At 39.0% G+C, this 26408-nt stretch overlaps 1 protein-coding gene across 4 annotated transcripts in view; it reads right to left on the bottom strand.

Annotated features, from left to right (window-relative positions):
- Window positions 1-3688: 3688 nt before the first annotated feature.
- The window catches only part of STAM2 (signal transducing adaptor molecule 2), a 61690-nt gene continuing 38970 nt past the window's right edge, over window positions 3689-26408 (bottom strand). For 2 of the 4 annotated variants that reach the window (XR_011560714.1, XR_011560712.1), the window contains exons 12-15: window positions 23250-23403; window positions 20388-20557; window positions 7693-18505; window positions 3689-3822 (exon numbers count right to left, since the gene is read on the bottom strand). Coding sequence is in view for 2 of the 4 variants with exons in the window: in XM_019972631.2 (XP_019828190.2) it covers window positions 18274-18505; window positions 20388-20557; window positions 23250-23403 (556 nt within the window). In the remaining 2 variants the exon portion in view is untranslated. The other 2 variants (XM_019972631.2, XM_070767856.1) reach the window with 2 other exon arrangements.

Genomic DNA, 26408 nt, shown 5'->3' with positions numbered 1-26408 from the left:
TGGTTGGCCTTATTGAGGTCCTGATAATGTTTTGCCATACACCAGACACTTTCTTTCCATTCCCATCCGCTTCACTTAATCCAGGCCTTCAATTCTTTGTAAGAGTATAATAACTAATCTCCTTGCCTCCAGCCTTCCTCTGAGCATACACCTGCACACACACACATACCCACACACTTCATTCTATCTACACACTACAGGCAAAACCATTTTCCTAAAATCTGTTTACTCAACTCACTCTTTTCTAAAAAGCACTGTTGACTTAAAAAAAAATGTACAATGTGAGTTACGTGCCGTTTTATTTGGGGCAAAATGAGGACTGCAGCCTGGGAAATGGTGCCTCAAGTACTTCTGAGAGACTGCTCCAAAGAGGCAGGGGTGAAGGTCAGTATACACTGATTCTGGCAAAGGAGGAAATACATACAGTTAAGCACATGTACAGAAGGTTTCTGCTAAGTCTCATGAAGCTTTTTGCCAGTGATGAGAAACAATCATCACCATGAAGGATTTTAGTGCTTTTCTAGATATGAGGAGACATAAGAATTGGACCTATAAAATGAGATCCTCAAAATACCTGTCTGAAGATCTGTCCTGCCAGTTCCCCCACCCCATCCCAAGCACAGAATGCCTCATTTCTGCGCTCCACCCTGAACTCCTTTCAGAGGCTGTTGAAGGTCAGAGCACATGCTTTAACCCTTATAGAGGTAGATGGCAAGTGTCAGTTTGTAGTTGACGGCGCTCATTGCTCTCAGCAGCCCACAAGACAGAGGCCAAACTCCTTGGTCCAACAACCAATCTCCTGCTTTGGTCACTACCACTTTTCTCCAACTTGATCACTGAACAGCAAGCAGAAAAGTCTACTCATTGCTCAAACACACCAAACACAATCCCTCTTCAGCACCTCTGCCTGAAATGTGTCCTGCCCCCAATCCCACCCACCTGAATCCTACCCTTCTTCCAAGCCTGGTTCACCACACTCTCCTTCCACAGAAATCTTCCCTGACCATGCCCTGAGAAACTGGAGCATTTATTCTCTGGGCACTTAGTGCAGGCTGCCTTGGTTTACGTGTTCTCTTTTTGTGAAAATCTAATTCCTAAAATAGATTTTTAGCTTTTTATCTTCCATTCTTATATCTCACATGTTATATTAATAGATATTCCATAAAGTATGTGGATAATGGTATGTCTGCCAATGCAGAACCCCTTGCTTTAGTTACCGTCAACTCAATCTATTTTTAGTTCTCAGCCATTTTCATAGTTGATACTTAATCAATACTTACAGAGTGAATTATGATGTGGGCACTGGGATTTGAGTTTTCTGGCTTTCTACTGCCTACAGTCTTATGACTTTGAGTTATCAAAAAAGAATCTACAGTGGCATGACATTGAAGAGTTCTCTTTACCTACCCCTCAGCAAAACTGGTGAAAATAGTTTCTAAAAAATTCTTTAATCTGTGGAAATGGTCCAGAGAAGGGTATGCAGCCACTGAAAAAACATTCATTCAGGAAAATTTACTAAAACTCAATAAGAAAAGTGAGCTTGTGGTATTTGAACCAAGACTTGTTCTCCCCACCCTCACCACCCCCACCTTCATCTGATTCAGCAAGAGGGAAACTCTGGCTACCTGATGCAGCTGGGAATACAGGGCTCCCTCTCCCTTCAGCTCCAGCTGGAGGGTTATTTTCCTGGGAGGGACAGGCCATTAATCATCCTGCAGCAGCCACCTGTTGCTGAGGCTAAGTTCCCCAAATGCAGCAGAGGTGGGGGCTCCTTTCTTTAGCCCAGCCCCCACTTGTGGGATGGGGCTCTGCCTGGGACACAGTGCCACAGAGAATACTGAGGCCCCAACTGCTCCTCGAGAGAAGCCAGGAGACCCAGGCTTGCTGCCCCTCACTACCAAGCGCTCAGCTCCTAAAGTGAAAATGTCACACAGAGAATGCCATTGTCCTTGCCCCCAGGACTGGAACTCAGAGAATGAAATTGGGCCCCACTTTGCACCACATACAAAAATTAACTCAAAATGGACCAAAGATCTAAATGAAGAGGTCTTAAATAAAAGTGTAAAACTATCAGAAGGAAACATAAGGGTAAATCTTCACGATCTTGGATTTGGCAATGGATTTTTAGATATGTCAACAGGAGCACGAACAACAAAAGAAAGAAAGTAAATTTGAACTTCAAAATTTAAAATGTCTGAACTTTTTAAATTTTGTGGTACTGTCAAGAAAGTGTAAAGGGCACTATCAAGAAAGTGAAAAGACAACAGAATGCAGGAAAATATTTGCAAATCATATATCTAATAAGGGACTTGTATCATATATATGTGTGTGTATATATATATATATATAAATATATATATATATATAAAATTCTTACAGCTCAGTAATAAAGAGACAGATGACCCTATTTTAACATAGGAAAAGAATCTGAATAGACCTTTCTCCAAAGAAGATATACAAATGGCCAATAAGCTCATGAAAAAATGATTGATATTTTTAGTCATCAGGAGAATGCAAACTGAAACCATGAAATACCACTATACTATCCACTAGATAAACCTCAGATAATAATTATTGGCAAAGATATAGAGAAATTGGAAATCAGAAATTCCCACTGCTGGTGGGAATGTAAAATGGTGCAGCTCCTTTGAAAACCAGTCTGGCATCTACTCAAGTGTTTAAACATAAAGTTATAAAATGAGCCAGCAATTCCACTCCTGAGTATATACCCAAGATAAACAAAAGCATATATTTGTACAAAAACTTGTACAAGAAAGCTCAAAGAAGCATTATTCATAATAGCCAAAAAAGTGGAAATACCCCAAATGTCCACCAACTGATGAATAAACAAAAGAAACTGTGGTATCTGTATACAATGGAATATTATTCAGCAGTAAGAAGGAACGAAGGATTGATACATGCTACAGTATGGGTGAGCCTTGAAAATATTAAGCTAAGTGAAAGAAATAAGTCACAGAAGGTCATATATTATATTGTTCCGTTTACATGAAATATCCCAAATAAATAAATCTATAGAGACTAAAAACAGATTAGTGGTTGCTTAGGGCAGGGGAGGTTGGGGGGATATTGAAGTGATAGTTAAATCTACAGGGCTTCTTTTTGAGGCAAAGAAAATGTTACTAAAAATACTAAAAAGCACTGAATTGCACACTTTTTCATGTTTTACCTATTTATTTTTGCACTGGGTCTTCGTTGCTGCACTCAGGCTTTCTCCAGTTGTGGTGAGTGCAGGAGGCTGCTCTCTGGTTGTGGTACGTGGGCTTCTCATTGCGGTAGCTTCTCTTGTTGTGGAGCATGGGCTTTAGAGCACTGGCTTAGCAGTCGTGGGGTACAGGGCTCCGCTGCTCCACACGATGTGGGATCTTCCCAGACCAGGGATCAAACCCATGTGCTGTGCACTGGCAGGTAGATTCTTAACCACTGGAACACCCGGGAAGTCCCTGAACTGTACATTTTAAATAGATGAATGGTGTGGTATGTGAACTATCTCAAAGCCTCTACTTTGAAAAAATCTTCAGACTTTATAAAAAGTGAACTCAAAACAGATCATAGATCTAAGTACAAACCTTTAAAACTTCTAAGAGAAAAAATAGGAGAAGATCTACATGACTTTGGGTTTGGTGATGAGGTTTTGGATACACTACTACCAAAAATGTATCCAAGAAAGTAAAAATTGACATGTTTGGCTTTATTAAAATTAAAAACTACTGTAGGCTCTGTGAAAGACTCTGTTAAGAGAATGAAATGACAGAATACGTTTCTGGCAGAATACATTTGCAAGACACAAATCCGATAAGGAACCTGTAAACAAAATATACAAACAACTCTCAAAACTCAACAATAAGAAAACTAACAACTCAATAAATGGACAAAAGATTTGAATGGACACTTTACCAAATATAGTAGCAAATAAGCATATGAAAAGATACCCAACATCAGTTGTCAACAGGAAAATACAAATTAAAATGACAATACAGTACCAACACACACCTATCAGGCTTAAAAACAATTTTAATTGACAATAGCACTTTTTATCGAGGATTAGAAGCAACAGGAATTCTTATTCGTTGATGATGGGAATGCTAAATGGCACAGCCACTATGGAAGATAGTTTGTCAGTTTGTTAATAAGTTAAACACACCAACAGTCCAGCAGTTGTGGTCCTAAGTATTTACACAATTGACTTGAAACCTTAGGTGCACACAAAAAACCAGCATGCAAATGTAGGTAGCAGTTTTATTCATAATTACCCCAAGCTGGAAGCAACCAAGATGTCCTTCAATAGGCAAATGTATCTTTTAAAATATAGTCAATGGTACAATGGAATATTATTTGGTGATTTTAATAAAAAATGATCTAACAAGCCATTAAAAGACATGGATAAACCTTAAATGCATCTTGTTTAATGAAAGAAGCCAATCTGAGGCTACATTTGTAACTACATAAATGATTATGTGAGTGCTAAGTTGCTTTAGTCAGGTCCAACTCTTTGCGCCCCTAGGGACTATAGTCCACCAGGCTGTTCTGTCCATGGGATTCTCCAGGCAAAGAATACTGGAGTAGGTTGCCATGCCCACCTCCAGGGGATCTTCCCAACCGAGGGATCGAACCTGCGTCTCTTCCATATTCTACATTGGCAAGTGGGTTCTTTACCACTAGTGCCACCTGGGAAGCCCACACAAATTATTATATTTATATGCAATTTTAGAAAAAGTCAAGCTATAACAGTAAACAGATCAGTAGAAAGGAGGAGGGTTGAACAGGTGAAGCACAGGATTTTTTTAGGATGCTGAAACTACTCTGTAGGATACTGTAATGCTGGATATTTGACTCTAAGCATGTGTCAAAACCTAGAGAACTTTACAGCACAAAGAGTGAACCTTAATGTGTGCAAATTAAAAAAATCATTTAGAAATTCTGGACATTCCCAAGGTGGGAGGCAGAATGTGACAAAAGAATATTATTATTATGATAGCAAACCATGAAACAACTTCAATGAAGGACATGGGAGAGGGGGAAGGTGCTAGTCTAAGTAATGTTTGAAATGAGTGGGGTCTATGAGACTAAGGCAAAAGGAGCTGTGCAGAAGCAGGACTGCACTGCAGTTGACAAAGTTGTTCCCTGAGGAGGATGGGTTAACAATTCTGAAGTCCCTATACATACATACTGGAATGGAATAATTAGGTAAATGGATGGCAGGTGTTGGGAGCCAGGTTTTTCTACTGTTGGAGTGGAAGGATACAGATGGGCAAGGGGAGATGTCTAGGATGATCCGTGTGGTAATGGATTAGGGTCAGAGACACAGGTGTGAACTCAAGTGTAGCTCAGTGTGAGACTCAGATGGTTCTATATAGAAATATGCAAAGATATGCATGGGTTAGCATATACACACTTGTTTTCCTGTCCTCAGTTGAGGGTCTAGAAATAACTGCATCTCAGTAGCAACAAATGCATCTAGAATTCAGGTCTTGGTTTCTAATACTGTCCTCTAATAAGAGGGCACCTTGAAGAAACGGCTGACTCCAGGAGCAGGGCAGGAAGTATATAAGATAAGCCTGGAGCATTATCATGTCAGAAAGTAAAGAAGTGCTAAAAAAAAAAAAAAAAAGTGACTGGGTATATACATCAAAGGAGCACAGGAGCAAACTGATAGAGCTCTCAATGGCCAAAGTTGGAACAATTTGAGCAATAAAATAAAGTAGTATTGGAATATATCCTAATGTAGAAAATAAATATCTATGAGCTCATAGTGATAAAAATAAATGACTGAATAAATAAACGGAAGAGAAGAGACAAATCTCCCATGAGGAAGAATTCCAAATAATCTATTAGAAACGCCATAGCTACCACTCCCTCCGTGTGCACTGCGCAGTGATCTTCCAAAGAGGGCAACCTGGCCAGGAGCAGTGGAGAAAGGCGACCAGCACCACCTCAGCCAGGTGTTCAGGATCAGCATCACCTGACCAGGATGATGATACACACCCTTGATATCACAGGAGGGCAAAGGTTTGAGAGAGGGTCTTCTCTCAAACCCACAGCCCCTGTCTAATCATGAGAAAGACACCGTGCAAATCTCGATTGAGGGAGGTTCTATAAAACTCATGACTTAGAACTTCTCAAAACTGCCAAGGAAAGTCCAAGAAACTGTCACAGCCAAAAGAAGCCTGAGGGGATGTGATAACTAAATGGCATGTTGTATCCTGGATGGGATCCTAGGACAGAAAAAGGACATGAGGCAAAAGCTAAGGAAGCCAGAATCAAGTATGGACTTAAGTTAATAATAATGTATCAGTACTGGTTTTAGTGGTAACCGATGTACTTCAGTAAGGTAAAATGTTTTTAATAGGGGAAACAACATTTAGAACTCTCTGTATTATCTTCACAACTTTTCTGTAAATCTAAAACAATCCCAAGATTTAAAAAAATTTTTTTAAGTCTAAAATTTTATAGCTGGAAGGGAACTTAGTAACCGTTTAGAACAATCCCCACTTTTAGCAAATTAGGAATCTGATCTCAAGAGAATGACTTACTCAAGAGCAATTGACCACTGCGAAGAGTTGACTCATTGGAAAAGATTTAAATCCCAAGATTTAAAAAAATTTTTTTAAGTCTAAAATTTTATAGCTGGAAGGGAACTTAGTAACCATTTAGAACAAACCCCACTTTTAGCAAATTAGGAATCTGATCTCAAGAGAATGACTTACTCAAGAGCAATTGACCACTGCGAAGAGTTGACTCATTGGAAAAGACTCTGATGCTGGGAGGGATTGGGGGCAGGAGGAGAAGGGGACGACAGAGGATGAGATGGCTGGATGGCATCACTGACTCGATGGACCTGAGTCTGAGTGAACTCCGGGAGTTGGTGATGGACAGGGAGGCCTGGTGTGCTGCGATTTATGGGGTCACAAAGAGTCAGACAAGACTGAGCGACTGAACTGAACTGAACTGAACTGACAGATATTCTGTCTTCCTTCCTAAAACGTTGAATGCTGCTAAATCAGTTTGTCAGCTGCAAATACTCTTAAAACTTTATTCTGTCACTTAAATACATTTTGAAAAGTGTTTCCTACAGTCAAAATTCTGTCTGAAGTACTGTTGAAAAAAGACATGATTTACAGAGCTCAGAATCATAAGATGGCAGTAATTTCATATTTAAAAATAAAGTCACAAAAAATTTTGTCTAGGGTCCATGCATCTAGGAAAATATTATTTGTATTTTTAAGCTCAGAGTATACAAAAATCATAACAGTAGCACATGTACTCAACTGCATTCATAGGTTTGTGTAATTAACCTTTCACCTTTATCTCATGACAATCCCACTGTAAATTTTCTGAGTTTTTGTCTCAGGAGGATCTACTTTGTCTTGTTCTAAAAAATTTATCCAGAATTACCTCTTCTCCTCCCCCTCTCCCCTAATACTCTGGTTCAAACTTTGAAAATCTGTTCCAAAGTCACATAAGGCCATGGACCTTCAGGATATTCAAGATTGTTATAGATTCAAAAATTGGAAAAAGTCTACTTTCTTAACCCTAAAAAGCTTATATGCTATAAAAACCAGTGAAAATATTGTTTTCTGGATACAATTTTAAAGAGTACAAATGATGCAGATAGTAATGGAAGTAAATTTTTAGGTTCAAGTTTGAAGTATAATTACTGTGAAGATGACTCACATATCTTGTATGTGCACAGTTGCTCAGTTGTGTCCGACTCTCTGCCATCTCATGGACTGGAGCCCACCTGGCTCTTCTGACCATGGAATTTTCCAGGCAAGAATACTGGAGTGCGTTGCCATTTCCTTCTCCAGGGGAGCTTCCTGATCCAGGGATCAAACCTGCGTGTCTCTGCATTTCCTGCTTGGAAGGTGGATTCTTTACCACTGTGCCACCTGGGAAGATAAAGTGGGGAATTATATTGAGATGCTAGTAGTGTAGTGTAGTGAAGTTGCTCAGTCATGTCGGACCCTTTGCGACCACATGGACTGTAGCTTACCATGCTTCTCTGTCCATGGGATTTTCCAGGCAAGAGTACTGGAGTGGGTTGCCATTTCCTTCTCCAGGGGATCTTCCCGACCCAGGCATAGAACCTGGGTCTCCCTCATTGTAGGCAGACACTTTTACCGTCTGAGCCACCAGGGAAGTCATTGAGATGCTAACTATTAGCTGATTTAATTTTTTTATTTTTTTTTACCAGTCCTATTTGTCATCTTTGCTTTAGTAACACATTTATCTATTCATCTTTAGCTGCGCTGGGTCTTCGTTGCTGTGCGTGGCCTTTCTCTAGTTGCAGCGAGTGGGGGCTGATCTTTGTTGTGGAGCTCGGGCTCTAGGTGCAGGGGTTTCAGTAGTTGTGGCTCATTGGCTCTAGACCGCAGGCTCAGTAGTTGTGGTGCCTGGGCTTAGTTGCTCCAAAGGTGTGTGGAATCCTCCCAGACCAGGGATTGAACGTGTGTCTCCTGCATTGACTGGCGGATTCCTAACCACTGGACCAACAGGGAAGACCCAAATCTTAGTGGAATACAATACCATGGATCCCACGTTTCTGGTCCAGCAGATGGCTTGTCTCTGCTTGTCTTCCTATTCCCAGGTCCAGGCTAAAGAAGCAGCCCCAATCTGAGATGTACTAGCTCTGAAAAGAGTAGAAACCAGAGGGCTACAGGAATTTTGAGATGCCTCTTTAAGCTTCTGCTTAGATGTGGGCATTTGTTGCACCTGCTTACATCCCATTGGCTAATACACAACATGCAACCATTTCACTGCATGGAAACATACTAATCCAGAAGTCAAGAGCATGGGCAGATACGTACAAGCCTCTTCCAGGAAAGGGGGAAAGCAAAAACCTACAAACAATACAACCCTCAACCTGAAGGATAACTTGGAAGTGGAATATCCAGTATTGTCAGGCCCATTACGTAGAATTTTCTTTTTCCTTAATCTCCACATCCTCGTGCTGCGTCTCCTGTTAATACCACCTGCTCAAATTCCCCGTAACCTTTCTTTTCAGAAATATTTGGCCGCGTCAGGTGTTAGTTGCCCCACGCACACTCCTTGCCTTTTCTAGCTGTGGAGTGCAGACTCCTCTCTAGTTGTGGCACACAGGCTCAGTGGTTGCAGCACGTGGGCTTAGTTGCCTCACAGCACGTGAGATCTTAGTTCCCAGGCTAGGGGTTGAATTCGCCTCCCCTGAATTGGAAGGTGGATGCGTAACCATTCGACCACCAGGGAAATCCCAACCATGACCTTTCCATCTTCTAGGTGACTCCTTTGTTTATTGTTCTGCAGAACCACTCACTCCTTCTCCAGTCCGTAGCAAGGTCTGTGATGTACTGTCACCTGCCATGAGTCATAAGGAAATATTCACTGGGCTTCTGCTCTGCTGCAACCCCTGGGCTCAAAGTAGAGAAATGAACATGCTGTCCTGGAAGGCATCCATGAGTATTATTTGCTAAGCACTGGAGACACTACGATTTTTTCAAGAGCTACTGACCATATTGACAATGACAGGGCCTTTTGTCTCTTGATAGTTAAAATGGAATAGTCCCTGGATTCTAAGATAACTTGGAGTTTAAGATACATCACTGGTAGAACAGCTTTAAGGGAAGAAAATTAAGTCCTACAATATACATGCTCATCCACTGGAAAATAAAATACATCCTGATTTCACACATGTTAAAGTGTAATGATTACAATAAACAAGTACAAGAGTAAAAAAAAGATGAAGAAAACGCATATTTTTTGAATGCCAGGCACTGTGAGGTGCTATGCAGCTCTCTGCTAAATCAATTATTCTTCATTCCAAAAATATTTTATATGCCTCTGCTAGGTCCTGTGAATACACCACTGAGTAAAACAGAACTCCAAGTTCTGAAAGATTTTGTAGATCTAGTGAAGGTAAGAATATTTTCAGATACAAATAGCAAAGCCCTACCAACAGAAACCTAGACAAATAGGGGTAATGACAGATTTTTTTTCCCCCAACACAAGAATTCCAGAGGAAGATAGTTTAGAACTGGTGTATCTCTCAAAGGTGCAAACAAAGAATCAGGCATCTTTAAACTTTTCTGAGCCCTCATAACTTTATTCCTCATGGTCACAATATGGTTGCTTTATCTCTTGATATTGCATTTGCCTTCTAAGCCAGAAGGGGGAAGAGCCAAAAGCCCTTTCTTTTAAAATTGTCTTTCATCTTAGAAAGCCCACCCAAGGAACTCTGACCTATATTTCATTGACTGAAGCCTATGTCATTGGGTCACCCATGGCTGATTCCCAAAGGAATTTGGGAAGGCAAACATTATTACCTTGTTTGCTGATTTCCATATGGAGGAATATTAATGAGATGGTTGGAAATTGGATGTTGAATGAGTCAAGCTGTAGTATCTGACCTAAAGACAGATCCGTATCACACACAGATCATTCCAATGCAATGTGTCAACTATTACGGAGTTACAAGATGCTCCCCGCAGACGTGCAGCAGGGTCTAGGAGCCAGAATCAGAATAAGAATTTGGGCTGACACAAAGACAATTTATTAGGTGATCAAAAGCGTTTCAGGCAGAGAAAAACAACAGGGCCAAACACAGGCAGGCACACACACACACACACACACACACACACACACACACACACACACGCAAAGCAGTATTAGCACCTGAGGAATTTTGAGCTAATGTAGAAATCTAGCATGTATATGAGAAAGTGGAAGATGTTAGAAGGGCTGCCAAGGGTGAGGTCATAAAGACCGTAACTAGTACATGACTCCTAAGTTGGTCCCTCACTGAGTATGTGACAGGACTCCAAGCTCAGGTTGGATGATTTTTTCTCAGCAGCTTTGGTCCTTGGAGAAACTAACCTGTATATGTGGATGCTGGGCCCCAGATTTCAACTCAGAACTAGTTCTCCTACTTCAAATCAATCTCAATTAGCTGTCACCTGCTGTCTTCCTCAGAGCAATTCCTTGAATTTCACTCTTTTCTATTCAGAAAACACAGAGCACTGTCAGGATCTCAGAGCCAGGCTATTTGCATCAAGATCTGGTCTCATCATCCCCCGTGTGACTGAGCTAACTGTACCAGAATATACATGTTAAACAGATCCAGCCACTTGCATGCTGTTCCTTACATGAGCACACTCACATCTGAAGGCATTTTACCCCATGTGAGCCCTCTGGGACCTGTCTCAGTGACTTGTGGGAAAGGAAGCTGTTATAAGATACTAGCTAACAGCCTGAATATACAAATCATTCCTAGGTAACCGTCACACCAGTGTAGTGGGAAAAGGCACAGGCATGGGCCTCAGACAGACCAGGTCATAATCGCAACTTTGGCCACGTAACTGTGTGACCTTGTGAGGATTATGTCACCTCTTTGCCTACCTAACAAGTGTTATGCGAATTCAATGACAATGTATACGAGAAGTTTTTCATAGTGCAAGTGCAACATCTGATGTTATACAACCAGTTAGTGCACGGCAAAGCCACAAGCACAACGCAACCTTGGAAATTCAGTTCTTAGCATCCGCAGCATGTAGTACCTATGTTATTATATGAATTAGTTAATGAATGTTAATAAACCTTTAATTTCTTCATCTGTTTCAAAATAGAAATGACAGGAGCAACTTAAAACTTTAATCCCCATCTCTATAGACTTCCAGGACCTTCTTGGTCTCTCCTGAGGTTAAAAAAAAGTCCCAGTTTTAATGATCAAGTCAGATGTAACTATACTGCTGCTGCTGCTGCTGCTGCTAAGTCACTTCAGTCGTGTCCGACTCTCAGCGACCCCATGGACTGCAGCCTACCAGGCTCCTCAGTCCACGGGATTTTCCACGCAAGAGTACTGGAGTGGAGTGCCATCGCCTTCTCCGGTAACTATGCTAATTCTAGCCTTTATTGACTAAAAACTATGGTATACTTAGAGAATCTTAACAAGAGCTTATTTGACAGCAAATAAGCTGTCATTGGGCAGGAACAGAGTGATCCGAGTCTATTTACCAGGCAAATAGTAATACCAGGTTGTAAACATATGTGCACAGGTCTGTCTCTGTGTCAGGTACTATAGAATGGCTCACTCCTACATTTATTCCCAATCATCTCCTCCCCTGGCTTCTCTATATAGAGGCTGAAAGCAAAATACTCACTTTCCCAGACTCACTTGCTGTTAAGGGTAGCCTCTTGACACAGTACTGACCAGACATGTAGGTGAAAATCTCTGGGGAACGGTTTCCTAGGAAAGAAATGCTAAAACTTACTTTTGTCTTGGGTTCTAGGTCCCATTTTTTAAATTTAGACAATGTACTTTTCACAACGCTTGTCTGAAGTTACTTGGAAGGAAAAAAACTTACATGATAGCTAAAGGCAAATCTCTACATTGTCACCCAACATATCTGTCTGTTCATGGGCTAATCTGTTGACCACCAGGAATGATATCCTGACAAGCTAGCACTGACTCCCCTTTTAGGTATGTGACAGAAGTCACCAGATGAGGACAAGGCCATCACCTTTTAGAACTGCAAACTATACAGCTATGCAGTTGATGCACTGCAGCTAGAGGACTTAGGTTCTAGAACTGACTACCATTAGCGTATGCTATAGCAGTGTCAAAAAGTAGGTGGTGAAAGAACCGTCTCTTCAACAAATGGTGTTGGGACAACTGGATGCCCATATGCAAAAGAAAGAAGTTGGAGTCCTACCTCACACTATGCACAAAAATTAAATCAAAATGGATCAATGACCTACTTTCAAGAGCTAAAACCATAAAACTCTGAGAACAGGAGAAAATCTTCATGACCTTGGATTCAGTAATGAACTCTTAGATATGACATCAAAAGCACAAGCAACAAAAGAAATTGTAAATAAATGGACTCCATCAAAATTAAAAACCTTCATGCATCAAAGAACATCATCAAGAAAATAAAAAGACAACCTACAGAATGGAAGAAACTAGATCCATGTGTCTAGTATCCCTAATATATCAAGCACTCTTACAACTCAATGACAAACAATCCAATTTAAAAAATGAGCAGAAGGCTCACAGATATTTTTCCAAAAAAGATACACAGTGGCCAAGCACATGAAAAGATGCTCAATACCTATTAGGGAAACACAAATAGAAACCACAATGAGGCACCACTTCACATCCATCAGAATGACTACAATTTTTTAAAATAGGAAATAAGCATTGGTGAGAATGTAGAGAAATCAGAACCCTCAAGCATTGTTGGTGGCAGCATGAAAGTTTGACAGTTCCTGAGAATATGAAATATAAAATTACATATGACCCAGTAGTTACACCCTAATATATAGATACAAAAGAACTGGAAATTGGTATTCAAATAATATGTACACACACATTCATAGCAGCACTATTCACAAGAGCAAAGAGGTAGAAACAGCCCAAGTACCCATCAACAGATGAATGGATAAATCAACCTGTGGTATATGAACCTCATTTACTACGTTATATGTGGAAATGTACCTCAACAACTTCATGCTAAGTGGAAAAACAAGACAACAAAAAGACTAATTTGGGGAGATGGTAAATGGTACTAAAATGCCACTGTTCATTTCAAAATGGCTAATTTTATGTTACATGATTTCACTTCATTTTTTTTAAAGATGGCTCCCTAGACTACATATAATTAGTAGAGGTCGTTGACCTGCTGTAAAAGTATTGGAAAGTCTTTTCCTTTATTTTATGGTATAAAATAAAAACATAATTCCATTCTTCAGTAGCCTTTCTGGAGAATACCCAGTTTTCTGGTTTCTTCTTCTGTCCCTCTGCTTGCTTTGAACATTTCTCCTTTTGTTCAATACCCACTAGAAGAGCGAATAGTAATTGCATAAGCTCTGGCAGAAAGAAATCAATTATTGAAATGCAGATTTTTTTAATCACTAAAAATGGGATTATCAGGGGTCTTAGCTTCATTTCAGAGAAAGCGATGGCACCCCACTCCAGTACTTTTGCCTGGAAAATCCCATGGACAGAGGAGCCTGGTAGGCTGCAGTCCATGGGGGTGCTAAGAGTCGGACATGACTGAGGGACTTTACTTTCACTTTTCACTTTCATGCATTGGAGAAGGAAATGGCAACCCACTCCAGTGTTCTTGCCTGGAGAATCCCAGACACAGGGGAGCCTGGTGGCTGCCGTCTATGGGGTCGCACAGAGTCGGACACAACTGAAGCGACTTAGCAGTAGCAGTAGCTTCATTTATCCATACAATTTCATTATAGTTTGAAAAAGATAATAAAAGTCTAGCAGCTGGACTTACTTGTCTCAGAACTCTTGTGACAATTTTAACCAGTCTTGTAAAAGTCTGGAATGCCCGGTATTCAGATTTCACCATAGACTTTTATCCAAGTTCATTTGTTTCCTAGTGCTGCCATAACAAAGTACCTCAGAGTGGCTTAAAGCATTGATTTCTTGTGAGTTTTAGAGGCTAGAAATTTGAAATCAAGGGCCATGTTCCTTCTGAAGTCTCTTAGGGAAGAATCTGTCCTTGCTTCCTCCTGTTCTGATGGCCCCAGGCAGTCCTTGACTTGTGGTAGATTAATTCCCATCTCTGCCTCCATCTTCATAACTTGCTGGCTGTGTCTGTGTCTTCTCTTCTCATAAGGGCACTGTCATGGGATTTAGAGCCCATGCTAAATCCAGAGTGATCTCACCTTGAGATCCTTAACTAATTATATCTGCTGATTTTTTCCAGTTGAGTTCACATTCTGACATTCTAGAGGAGCATGAATTTTGGGAGGACACTGTTCATCCCAAAAGGAACTTCCTGACCCAGAAACTGAACCCAGGTCTCCCACATTGCAGGCAGATACTTTACCGACTGAGCTATGTGGGAATTTCTGTGGTGGATCAGACAGTAAAGCGTCTGCCTACAATGTGGGAGACCTACGTTCGATCCCTGGGTTGGGAAGATCCCCTGGAGAAAGAAATGGCAAACCACTCCAGTATTCTTGCCTGGAAAATCCCACGGATGGAGGAGCCTGGTAGGCTACAATTCACGGGTTCACAAAGAGTCAGACACGACTGAGCGACTTCACTTTCATTCATCCCACTACTCTATGTAAGCAACCTAATTTCTCTTTTTGACACAGTAAGGTTTTTTCAAAATGCAAATTTTAATTTGCTTGGTAAGATTAGAACCAATCTTCTGTGGAGAACTTTATTTAAAAAATAAATCTTTAATCTTCAAAAGAAACTAAATCAAATCCCTAGAACTGAGTCCTCTACTTACTAAAACTGATGTAAGTAAATAAGAAAAATGCCTTTTGACAGAAACAAAGTATGACAGATTGGTGCTATAGTATTTATAATTTATTACTTACAAAAATAACTTCAGCTTTCTCATCAAAATGACAATAAATCCTCTCCCAGAAGTCAGGGGCCTCGGCACAATTTTTACTAAGAACCTTCTTTTAAAATTCCTAAACCATAATTTTTAACATCTAAAATCAAATTTTAAAAAATTTGGACGGTGAAACTTTGTAACTGTCTTCAAAATATACAGTGATATCTGTTATGTAGTCAGGTATCAATTGTTAATTGATAAGTATTATAATTATTTAATGTTTAAGTAATTTTATAAACAAGTTACCTAATTACAAGACAATGTTGGTACAGCATGTATTTTTCAAAGTGTAAGAACATATCTCACTTAATATAGTTTAAGATCTAGGGTAGATTTTTCCTACATTCGTGAAAATTGTATTATAAATTGTCAGGAATTCTTTCTAATGTACCAAGATTTCCATATGAAAAAGTAGAAGTTATTTTTATTTTTTATATAAAATAGTAAGTATGAAACTAATGTAGAAATCTGATGTTAGACAATTCTTTTGGCAGAAAACATTTAATTATAAACAGGTCTTAAACACATCCATAAGATCATGAAAAAGAAAGAAAAATAACCCTGTTTTTCTTATTAACACCAAAAATATCATCTCAGTACACAGATTTAATAACATTTTTATACTATCAACAACCTGTAACACAAAATTCGCTACAGTATGGCAAAAATAAAATTATTTTTAATTTAAAAGGGAGAAGAAACTTCCAGATATATAAAATTTCACAGATAAATGCCAATATACACTATATACATGTTTCATGTTATATCATTTCAAAACTACATTAGTTGAACTTAAAAATGGCAGAACCCAAATTAGTGGGTGTGCAGTATTTATTGTAATTCAAAGACTTACACAGAATCAAGCTTTTACAACTCAGATCACAATTATACATAAATTATTTACACAAACATTAAAATAACTATTAAATATTGTTTGGGAGGAAAATGTAAGATTTTTCATATATTATGCAAATGTTAATTATTATCAAGAGGTTTTGAAAATGTTTTTTCTGTTTTGTTTTCTTTATAGAAGATTCATTTCCAAAAAAGTAAGGTGCTATTTTAGAATTTCTTACAAGTATATAACTGAATTCACATGGAAGGGAAATACTGGATAAAAAACAGAAAACAGACATCAAAGGTTAAAAGTTTCTTTCCAGTTACTTATATCTGAAATAAAACAATGACAGAAATTGGGTTTTTCAAATTCTGCTTGTTTTTCCCTTTAAATGTAGACCAAGTAGTATATAGAAGACTGTTTTTTCCCAGAATATAGTTTCTTTGAAAAAGGAACATATTTATAATGGAATTTCTATAAATACAGAAATGACAAATATTTCCAGAGCACTATCTTCAAATGGATTCTTAGTAGAAAGATTAAGGGCTTTCTTTAAAAAACAATATAGAAATCTTGCTTCCATGCAAGTTTATTTATTTTTGCAGCTTGCTGCATCTTAGTTTGAATATGGACCCCAGTGGTAACAGGGCCAAGTCATAACCACTGGAGAGCCAGGGAATTCCTGCTAGTTAAATTTTTAAAAACTTAACTTTACATCCATTGTTTCTCCCAGTTGAAATACCATGAATCTGTAAGCATATGTATTCACATTTTGTGCTATCTAAAAGGTTGGTAGATGATGCAGTAGTGGTGCAAATTCTTAGGAAAGAAAACAATCCCTATTGGTTTACTACCTAACTTCCAAAGTACGTGGAATATATTAGCACCTCACACTCACCTAGAACATAGGCTTCAGGAAAACTGTCTTGATGGCTTCCCTATAAATCCACTGCCTGTTATTATTCCACAAGCTCAAGATTACTTCTGAAAGCAATGGCCAAAATTGTCAACAGTCTGGCATACCATTGGTACTCAAATCACCTTTTAAAAAAACAACACATCAGTAAAAACACACATTATTCACGCCTGGTGTACACTGCATCAAGTTATTAGGAATGTCTCGTAGCTCAAATTCACACAGTCTGTAAAAAGGAAATGCAGTGTCTCTGCACACCATGCTGCAGAAAAACAAAACCAACCGACCAACCAAAAAAAAAAAACCAAATGGACCTTATATCTTCATTAGATGCTGGCCAAAACCACTTGAAAAGGTTGTTAAGTGACAATTCTAAATGCTAAGGACCCTTGTAGGAAAAAATGTTTTCTATTTTTTCCCAGGGAATGGAAATGTTTCATGGGGCATCCCTCAACCCACTGTTGGCATGACTGGAGAACTGGCTAAACACTTTAACACACACCTGCATTTACATGGTCTTCACTAATAATAACAGAAAACATTTCTGTTCCTCCCAAAGTGCTCTTCCTTCCGTAGACAATTCTATGCTAATTATTACTCAGCACATCACTGAGAGCAAAACTGACAGTACTGCAAACACAACTGCAATTTAAGGAAACAAAGGAAATACGCAGGGAAGCTAAATGCTTGCACAAAAACATGTTCGCCTTTTTAAACAATGGTATGTGGGAAACTGAAAAAAAAGAGCAGACAGAAAGTACTTAAAGGTTTCAGTGCTTTCCCAATTACCATGACAATTTAGGGGTAAATGCTGCTTTCCTTATACACTCCTACACTCCTATCTCTTGTTGTTTAGTGTCATAAGGCTATTTGTTTGTTTGTCCAGATTTGTGTAGAGAGATTTGAAAGTAAGAAAAAACTAACGGGAAGCAACTTGAAGAGGCCTCTGATCAAAAGTCTGACTTCAAACAAGCTGGAACTTGAAAAGAACTTTTTATAGCATAAAAAGAAAGACAGGTTTTTGTGCTTTATTTATTCATGGGTCTTTTCAGTTGAGAAAATTTTTTTTTCCTTCTTTTAGTATTTTCAGATTATAATCACAAGGGTTGAGTAGTACAGTTATGAAGGCTTTCAAGAAAATGCTTGGTTTGATTTTAAAGGAGAGGCTGCTGTTGATGGTAATTTGTTTGCTGCTGTGCAACTGAATGAGCTGGAACTGCCACCGGAAAGCCTGCCAACTGCGGCAAGTTGGAAGTAGCGTTCTGGTAAGATGACATATCCACAGACATCCCCATCTGCTGTGTGTAAGCAGCTGCACCAGGAGCTGATTGAAGGTTAGAGTTCTGGTTCATGTAAGTAGGATTGGAAATAGTGTCTTGTCCAGTGCTGCAAACAAAATTTTAAAAAGAAAACCATATTTACTTTGCATTGTCTGGGTTACGGTTGGAGATCAATCACTGTGACAAAATAAAAATGTCTTTTCCATATTTCTAAGTTTATATAGCTCTACTATTCTGATTATGATTTAACCACTCCAGCTATCCAACACTGTTAATGTAATTTTCATATTTGGGAAGAAGGAAGTACTCCAAGTAAAATAAAATATAGGATTATAAGGCCTATCTAATTTTGTTTTCCCCAAAATCTCTCATGGAAAACATTTGGAAATCTTCTGAGAGATGCAGGTTGTTTCTGCCCCTGGTGTTCTTGACCAGCTGTGCTGAGAGCAGAACCCCAGCCCAAGTACCCTTTGGCCCGTCTTCCACTGTCCCCTTCTCTCAGTCAGCACAGCGGAGACCGTGTTTCCTTACCCACTCTTCACACTGTCCTCTGGTAGCACCCTTTCCAAGCTGCCCCTGGTAGCTTAACCTGAATGCCTACATAAAAATAACACAAGCAGGGAGAATATGGAATCCACACAGGACCTGAATCTACCCTCAACAGACTATATTAACACTCTGCAAAAACAAAACAAAAAAATCCCAAATTCCTACTAAGTTGAAAATCACACCAAACTGCAGGTACACCTATTTGTTCCTATAATTACTATAGTGTAGCTTTTATTTTATTTATTATTTATTTACTTTTTTGGCTGCATCAAGCCTTAGTTGTGGCACACGGGCTAAGCTGCCCCGCGGCATATGGGATCTTAGTTCCGCAACCAGGGATCGAACTCATGTCACCTGCATTGGAAGGCGGATTCTCAACCACTGGACCACAATGAAGTCCCAACATAATGTAACTTTTAAAAGGGGCTTCCCCAGTGGCTATAATTTTTAATTGCACCAAATATACTGCTTCAATACAGGAGGATTAATGTCTATACTCCTCTATAGTTTTTCTCTCTGTAATTCCTAATGTCACCCAGGATAACAAAATTTTTACATTTTAACTGAGTTAAATACCAGTATGAACAGATTTATTTAATGACCAGATAATATCTAAAATTTATACTCATGGAATTTAAGAGTGGGAAGAGATTTTCGAGATCATTACATATGACTACTAAACAGACATTTTGTGTTAAGCAAAGTTAACAGAAGGCAAGATTCAAACATGGTTTTCAGAATAGAAGTGAAGAATATAAAAAAATCAGACGACAAATTCCACAGCTGAAACATACTTCTTTTAAGAGTCAAGCGGCAAAGGTTTTTGCTTTTTAGGAATACACACTCCTAAAATATGTCTGAGACTACTTTGTTGTTGTCGTTCAGTCACTCAGTCATGTCGCCTCTTTTGCGACCCTATGGGCCCGCCAGGCTCCTCTGTCCATGGGATTTCCCAGGCAGGAATACTGGAGTGGGTTGCCACTTCTGTCTTCACTGAGACTACTAATTATAGCACCGTGCTAAGTATATCATTGGCTTGGCTTCTATAAGGGAAGTGAAAGTGAAAGTGAAGTCACTCAGTCATGTCTGACTCTTTGTGGCCCCATGGACTGTAGATTACCAGCCTCCTCTGTCCGTGGGATTTTCCAGGCAAGAGTACTGGAGTGGCTTGCCATTTTCTTCTCCAAGTTAGCTGTATTTTTTTCCCAGGGACCCAGACTATAATCCAGGTCTGGGCACCATCTCAGTATGGGTAGCAAAGCTAAGACAGCAGCATTCCTATTTCATGGGATCTTGAATGAGCACTTCTATAACTTCACCTCAACAGCAAAAGAGGGCACTATTATTATAAAGAAAAGGGTCTAATTACTCTCATTCTGAACATCTGTGAAAATTTAATGTATGTAATTACAAAATTAACATAGCTCCCCAAAACTTACCTTAAGTACGGAGTTTGAGCAGGCTGTGTTGTCACTGAGGAATTCACAGTTGGAGGCAGAGATCTCAGTGGACCAATCTGATCTGGTCCTAGGCTGTAGCTTTGGGCAACAGTGACTTGGTGAATACTTTGACCCATATAGTTTCCACCATGTGGTTGAACTGGGTATGTCTGTTAACCAAGGAGAAAAGGTTGACTCACTGATTTCCCAAACTACTGCCTAGCAATACATTAAAACTTTAAAAGACTTAAATGAAATAAAATGTTCTAGTTCTTTGGAGAGCAATCTGATTTCACCAATCTGTCCACACTGGTATAAAACGTGGAGCGCTTCCACATCACAGTGCCAAATCCATGGAAGTTTATGATTTACTTGCTCATTCTTTTATTTTGCAGTGGGATGAAAGCAAGGGAGGTGGTGTATTTTTAAGCAACAGGTTGGAATTCACCTAGGCTGTCTATTACTAGGTAACATGTCTTGCTGTCAAGCCACAGAAGACTATATACTCCCTTGAAGTCAGCACAGTATCACTTCAAGTCACCGTGAGAGAGATGACCTTCACCCCTATCTCAGGGTACCTTATTCAACTTCTTAAGAATGAAACTTAAAAGAATAAGTTGAAGGATAAGTGGTATCAAGGCAGGGTGCAGGCCCTCTCTGGCAATGCCTCCTTCATCCTTCCTGCAGGACAGATAGGACAAAAGGAGAGAAGAATTCTGGGTAAAGGAGATGTGCCCTCAAGAACTAGCAACATGGTCTATGTCTCTTTGGATATTTATATGTATGTGTGCCCTACTTAATTTCCAGGGTAACATCTCTTTCAGGACAGGCTCTACAACCTGCTTACAAAATACAACATTCAAAATAACTGCATGTTTAACAAGTATCATTTAGTAACTATCATCACTCCAATTTTAAACTAAGCTATTTTTAAAGCAAAGACCAATAACATGAAAATACAGAATTCTAGAAATGCCAAATCAACTACTACATTGACAACTATAATCATGGGAATTCCCTGGCAGTCCAATGGTTAGGGGGCTTCCCTGAGAGCCCAGTTAGTAAAGAATCTGCCTGCAATGCAGGAGACCCCAGTCCAATTCCTGGGTCAGGAAGATCTTCTGGAGAAGGGATAGACTACCCACTCCAGTATTCTTGGGCTTCCCTGGTGGCTCAGCTGGTAAAGAATCCACCTGCAGCGTGGGAGACCTAGGTTCGATCCCTGGGTTGGGAAGATCCCCTGGAGAAGGGAAAAGTTACCCACTCCAGTATTCTGGCCTGAAGAATTCCATGGACTGTATAGTCCATGGGGTTGTAAAGAGTTGGACATGACTGAGCGACTTTCACTTTCTTTCCAGTGGTTAGGACTCTATATTTTCATTGCTGAAGGCATGGGTCTGATCCTTGGTTGGGAACTAAGATGTGCAGTGCAGCCAAAACTTTAAAAAGGAAAAAAAAATCATACTACCTCCTTAGCAGACACACACAGCCCATTGACAACAGGCTTAGATGGTGGGAGTGAACCTCTTCTGCACGTTAGGATTCCTGAATGGCCTTCACAGATGCAGCTAATGGTGTGTTACTCTAACTTTTTCTAGTATGAACTTTTCTTTTTCAAATTAGAATAGGAACTTTAAATATTTCAAATGTTATTATGCATGAATAATATAGATAACATCCTATGAAGAATCAAACTAGACAGAATGCTAACTTTTTAAAGGAATAAGTTGTGCTTAGTGAAACACAGATTGTAAACAGTATGCAACTAAACATAAACTCTGACACAGGAAGGACACAGGAAGGACCCTTTTCAGACACACAAAGCAGTAAATCCAACATCTAGTCCTATAACACAATGGCGCATTTTGTTTTGTTTCATGTCCACAGCAGCAGCAGATAAACAGAAGCAATACTGAATAAACTCCAGCTGTCTTTTGCACCTAGAAGTCCTTTCTACCCTCACATGTAATGACTCTCATCATTTTCAGAAGTTCAGGGAACAGCATATTTGATAAATGCATCTTGTCTGATGTGACAGTTACCATAGTAACTATTCTTTTTTTACTTAACAAGTATGTTGTGTCAAGTCACCTAGATTATGCATCCACATTCTGTTTCTCCTTGGTGTCTCCTTCACACACTCCTTTACATACCAGTTTTCATACATTAACATGAAATTTGTTCATCCAAGCTCATTCTGACTTCAACTGCTAACTGGCTGAAATTTGAAAAAGGCTTTAGAATACCGGATACTGACAAATATAAATATTCACTTCAGCTGGGAAGCACAGAAAAGGTGTAAAAAGCCCTGGAAAAGATGTTCATGAAAGGCTAATGGAACCTGTATGTATAGATCTGCATCATATTCTCATCATGTGTGGATTTTTAACAGTGTAAGCCATACATCTGAGAAAATACAAAGCATGATCTGAGAACAAAATACGTTCTTTAGGCCTTTTTAATCATCATAGAAGTTAAAGAAATCTTAACAGAAATTTAAAATAAATGTTAGATTTTGCTTGCTGAGCAACAGGAACAGCATCAGTACCACATCTGGAAGACTCCTGACATGCCAGGAGTGTCCTAAATTAAAGGATTTATACTTACAAAACCTTATGAAGAACAGAACTCCACTCATATATTTAATTGTCTCTTAATTATGTTATAAATGAACTAAAATATATTTGTGAAATATGAGTGTCTAATTGTCCTGGTGAACACTTAACTGTTTATCCAACATTTTTCTGATGAAGATGGATTTTATAATGTTATTCATGCACCATAGAAATTTTAATACTATGCTTGTTTTTAATTTAAAACTTTTTCTCAATTTTGAAAAATGTTCTCAAAAGATATGCTCACCTGAATTGGAACTCCAGCTGATGAAGTTGGGTAATGTGCTGGATGGTGGATCTTTGAATAGACTGCATATACTGGCGCTTCATTCATCAACTTATTATAAAGTTCCAGAGCTTCTAAGACTTTTACATTCAATTCAGACAATTCTGAATGCTTCCTGATATAGAAGAAAAGCTCTTTAATACTTTTCAAAGTTTTTAAGCATTTAAGCATATTTTTAGCAGCATACGAGACTAATAAAAAGAAGGGCTTCCCTGTGGCTCAGATGGTAAAGCGTTTGCCTACAATGCGGGAGACCCGGGTTCAATCCCTGGGTCGGGAAGATCCCCTGGAGAAAGAAATGGCAAACCACTCCAGTACTCTTGCCTGAAAAACTCCATGGACTGTCACTTGAGGAGCCTGGTAAGCAACAGTCCTGGAGTTGCAGAGTCGGACATGACTGAGCAACTTCATTTTTCACTTGGCAACATAAATTATTTTTTTAAATTTACATTTTCTATTCATATTTTAAAAATTCTACTATGAAAGAATATTCAAACAGGGAAAACAGGAGGAGGAATTATTTACTTCATGTAATGACTAGGCTGATATAACTTCATAATACTAGGGCAATTCCTTTCCACAACTCATAAAATGCAACCAATTTATAATTTTGGTGCTAGGAGAATTTTTTTTCTTATGTTACAGGTTTCTGTTAAAAATTCAATTACAAACGAGTAATTTTTGAATTTAGGAAGAGTCCAAGTCTTAATTAAAAATCTTAGTAGAAAAAGAAAGTACTCAGGCAAGGCCCAGAGCCAGGTGTGAGATACAGTATGACTGAGATATAAGCACATTCACAAACAAAATGACACATTTTTATTTGCTTATACCATGAAAGGCTCAACTAAAAAAAATTAATAATTATCTTTGAAAATGCAAATTTAAAAAATGTATACATAAACTAGTCTCTACAGCTTGTTCATTGGTTTATTTTGAAAGTGAGTGAATATAGGTCAAAATAATATTTTCAAGTTTGCATCTTCAAATCTGCCCAGGAAATTGCAAAGCCAGTCCTTTCAACTTGGTACAGTTCTGCTATCATTCTGGGGTAATAAAGAACTCCCTGTACAACAAGGGAGTTGTTGTAAAGTTCATAAAAGTGAAATGGCCACTTAATCTGGCCTAAAGCACCCACAAATCTGTTTATTAATGTAGCTTTTAAAATATATACACAGAGAGACTCAAGAGACAAGAAGCAAAGCAAGCAGCCAGACATAGGTCTACCCAATATATGACCTGGACTGAGTCCTACCAGGACTTATCACCTTTCCTCTATCAGAGACTGTTATGTCTGAAACAAAAAGTGCTGTTTGCTCTCTTGCATGTGTGACTGTAACAAGAAGGCTGAACTCTACTTTCAGAAATATTGGTTGTAAATTGCACTGGAAGTTTCAGAAATGAGCGTCCATGCTAACAGATGTGTCACTAGGAACCACAGGCTCTAAGAACCATAGGCTCTAAGAACCAGAGTCCATATAAGCCAGTATTATACTAATGAAACACCAGAAGAACACTGAAGGGCAGGTTGAATGCACACTTGAGATCATCTTCAAGGATTTGAGACACAATCCCAAAGCAGTTAACAAATTTTTACTAAACTGTGCCTGACACTATCCTGGGATAGAGAAATTAGGCAAAAGTATCATTCTCTCCTTCAGAAAGACTGTAGTCTGTTAGGAAGACAAGGCCTGAAAAATAGCAAATGATATAAGATAGCACATAACCGAATGCAAAGTTCAGTGAAATAGGCAGGGGACCAAAGAGTTTAGAGGAGGGAATTAATGTGATTATCAAGGCTTTATGGAGAAGCCGGGACTTAAGCTGGTATCCCAGGAAAGATGGAAAGGTCAAGCAAAAAAGGAAGACCAAGTCAGGTCAGTGGGACAGTGTAAATCAAGGCAATTGAAAGAAACAAGAAGGGTACACAAGGGAAGAGTGAAAAGGTGGTAGAAAAGGCACTTTGACATAGCTGGTAAAAAATGGTTTTTGGAAGGCAGTAGGAAAGAACATTAATACAGCCTGAAACACAGTTAAGCTCAGGCTATGGATATTTCTTCAATAACTCTATCTACACCTTTCTTTGAAGTCAATTTACATGTTTACCCAATATAATTTCCTAGTAGGATAAATGCTACAAAATTTCATTCTGTACAATGACAGAAATGAAAGCTAAAATTTAATATTCTGATGGTAAAGTTTTTTTTACTGAGTTTAAGATACAGACTTAAACTGAGTTGCTTAACTGCTGAGTTAAAAGATATGGACTATTTTTAGTCTTTAGAAAGGTTTATAATAATTGCAGCCCTAGCCACACCTAAGATAATACTATTTTCTTTTTAATCTTTTTAAAAAAATTATTTTATTTATGTATTTAATTGGCTGCGCTGGGTCCTCGCTACTATGTGGGCAGGCTTTTCTCTAGTTGTGGTGAATGGGGGCTAGCTGCGGTGCGCCAGCTCCTCATTATGGCGGCTTCTCTCGTTTCTGAGCACAGGCTCGAGAGGGTTCAGGCTTCAGCAGCTGCAGCATGTGGGCTCAGCAGTTACAGTTCCCTAGCTTTAGAGCACAGGCTCAGGAGTTGTGGTGCACAGGCTCAGTTGTGCCGTGGCACATGGGATCTTCCCAGACCTGGAATCAAACTGTGTCTTGCGCATTAACAAGCAGGTTCTTTAGCACTGAGCGACCAGGGAAGCCCTCTTTTTAATCTTTTCCATTTGATTATTCACTAACCATTAACATACCTGCACTGAAACCAAAATAACAAAGTAACAGTAGATACTCCATGCTTTCTCCAAAATAAGACCAAAAAATATGATGAAATTGACACCATAATTTCATTCACTGAGACAGGGATTTACTTTTCATTTCTATAGAAAATACAACAACTTTATTTAAAAAAAAAAAAAAAAAAAAGTCCTAGGGAACAAAGATTATAATCCTCAGTGACTAGAAAAAACCTTGCTACTACTTTTCTCTGGTAAAGGCAGATAAGAAGCAAAGTAGCTCCTGTTCTTCCTATGCTGTTTTATACCCAAGTTCAGTAAACAGATATTAGAAAGGGATGATGGTGGGACACTAAAGCCTTCTTCCTTGTCTGCCATTCACCATGGATGCCCCCTC

The sequence above is a fragment of the Bos indicus genome, chromosome 2, assembly GCF_029378745.1.
Source record: "Bos indicus isolate NIAB-ARS_2022 breed Sahiwal x Tharparkar chromosome 2, NIAB-ARS_B.indTharparkar_mat_pri_1.0, whole genome shotgun sequence".
Classification (NCBI taxonomy): Eukaryota; Metazoa; Chordata; class Mammalia; order Artiodactyla; family Bovidae; genus Bos; species Bos indicus.
Note: the sequence above shows the minus strand (reverse complement) of the source record. Positions and strands in the feature narration are given on the sequence as shown.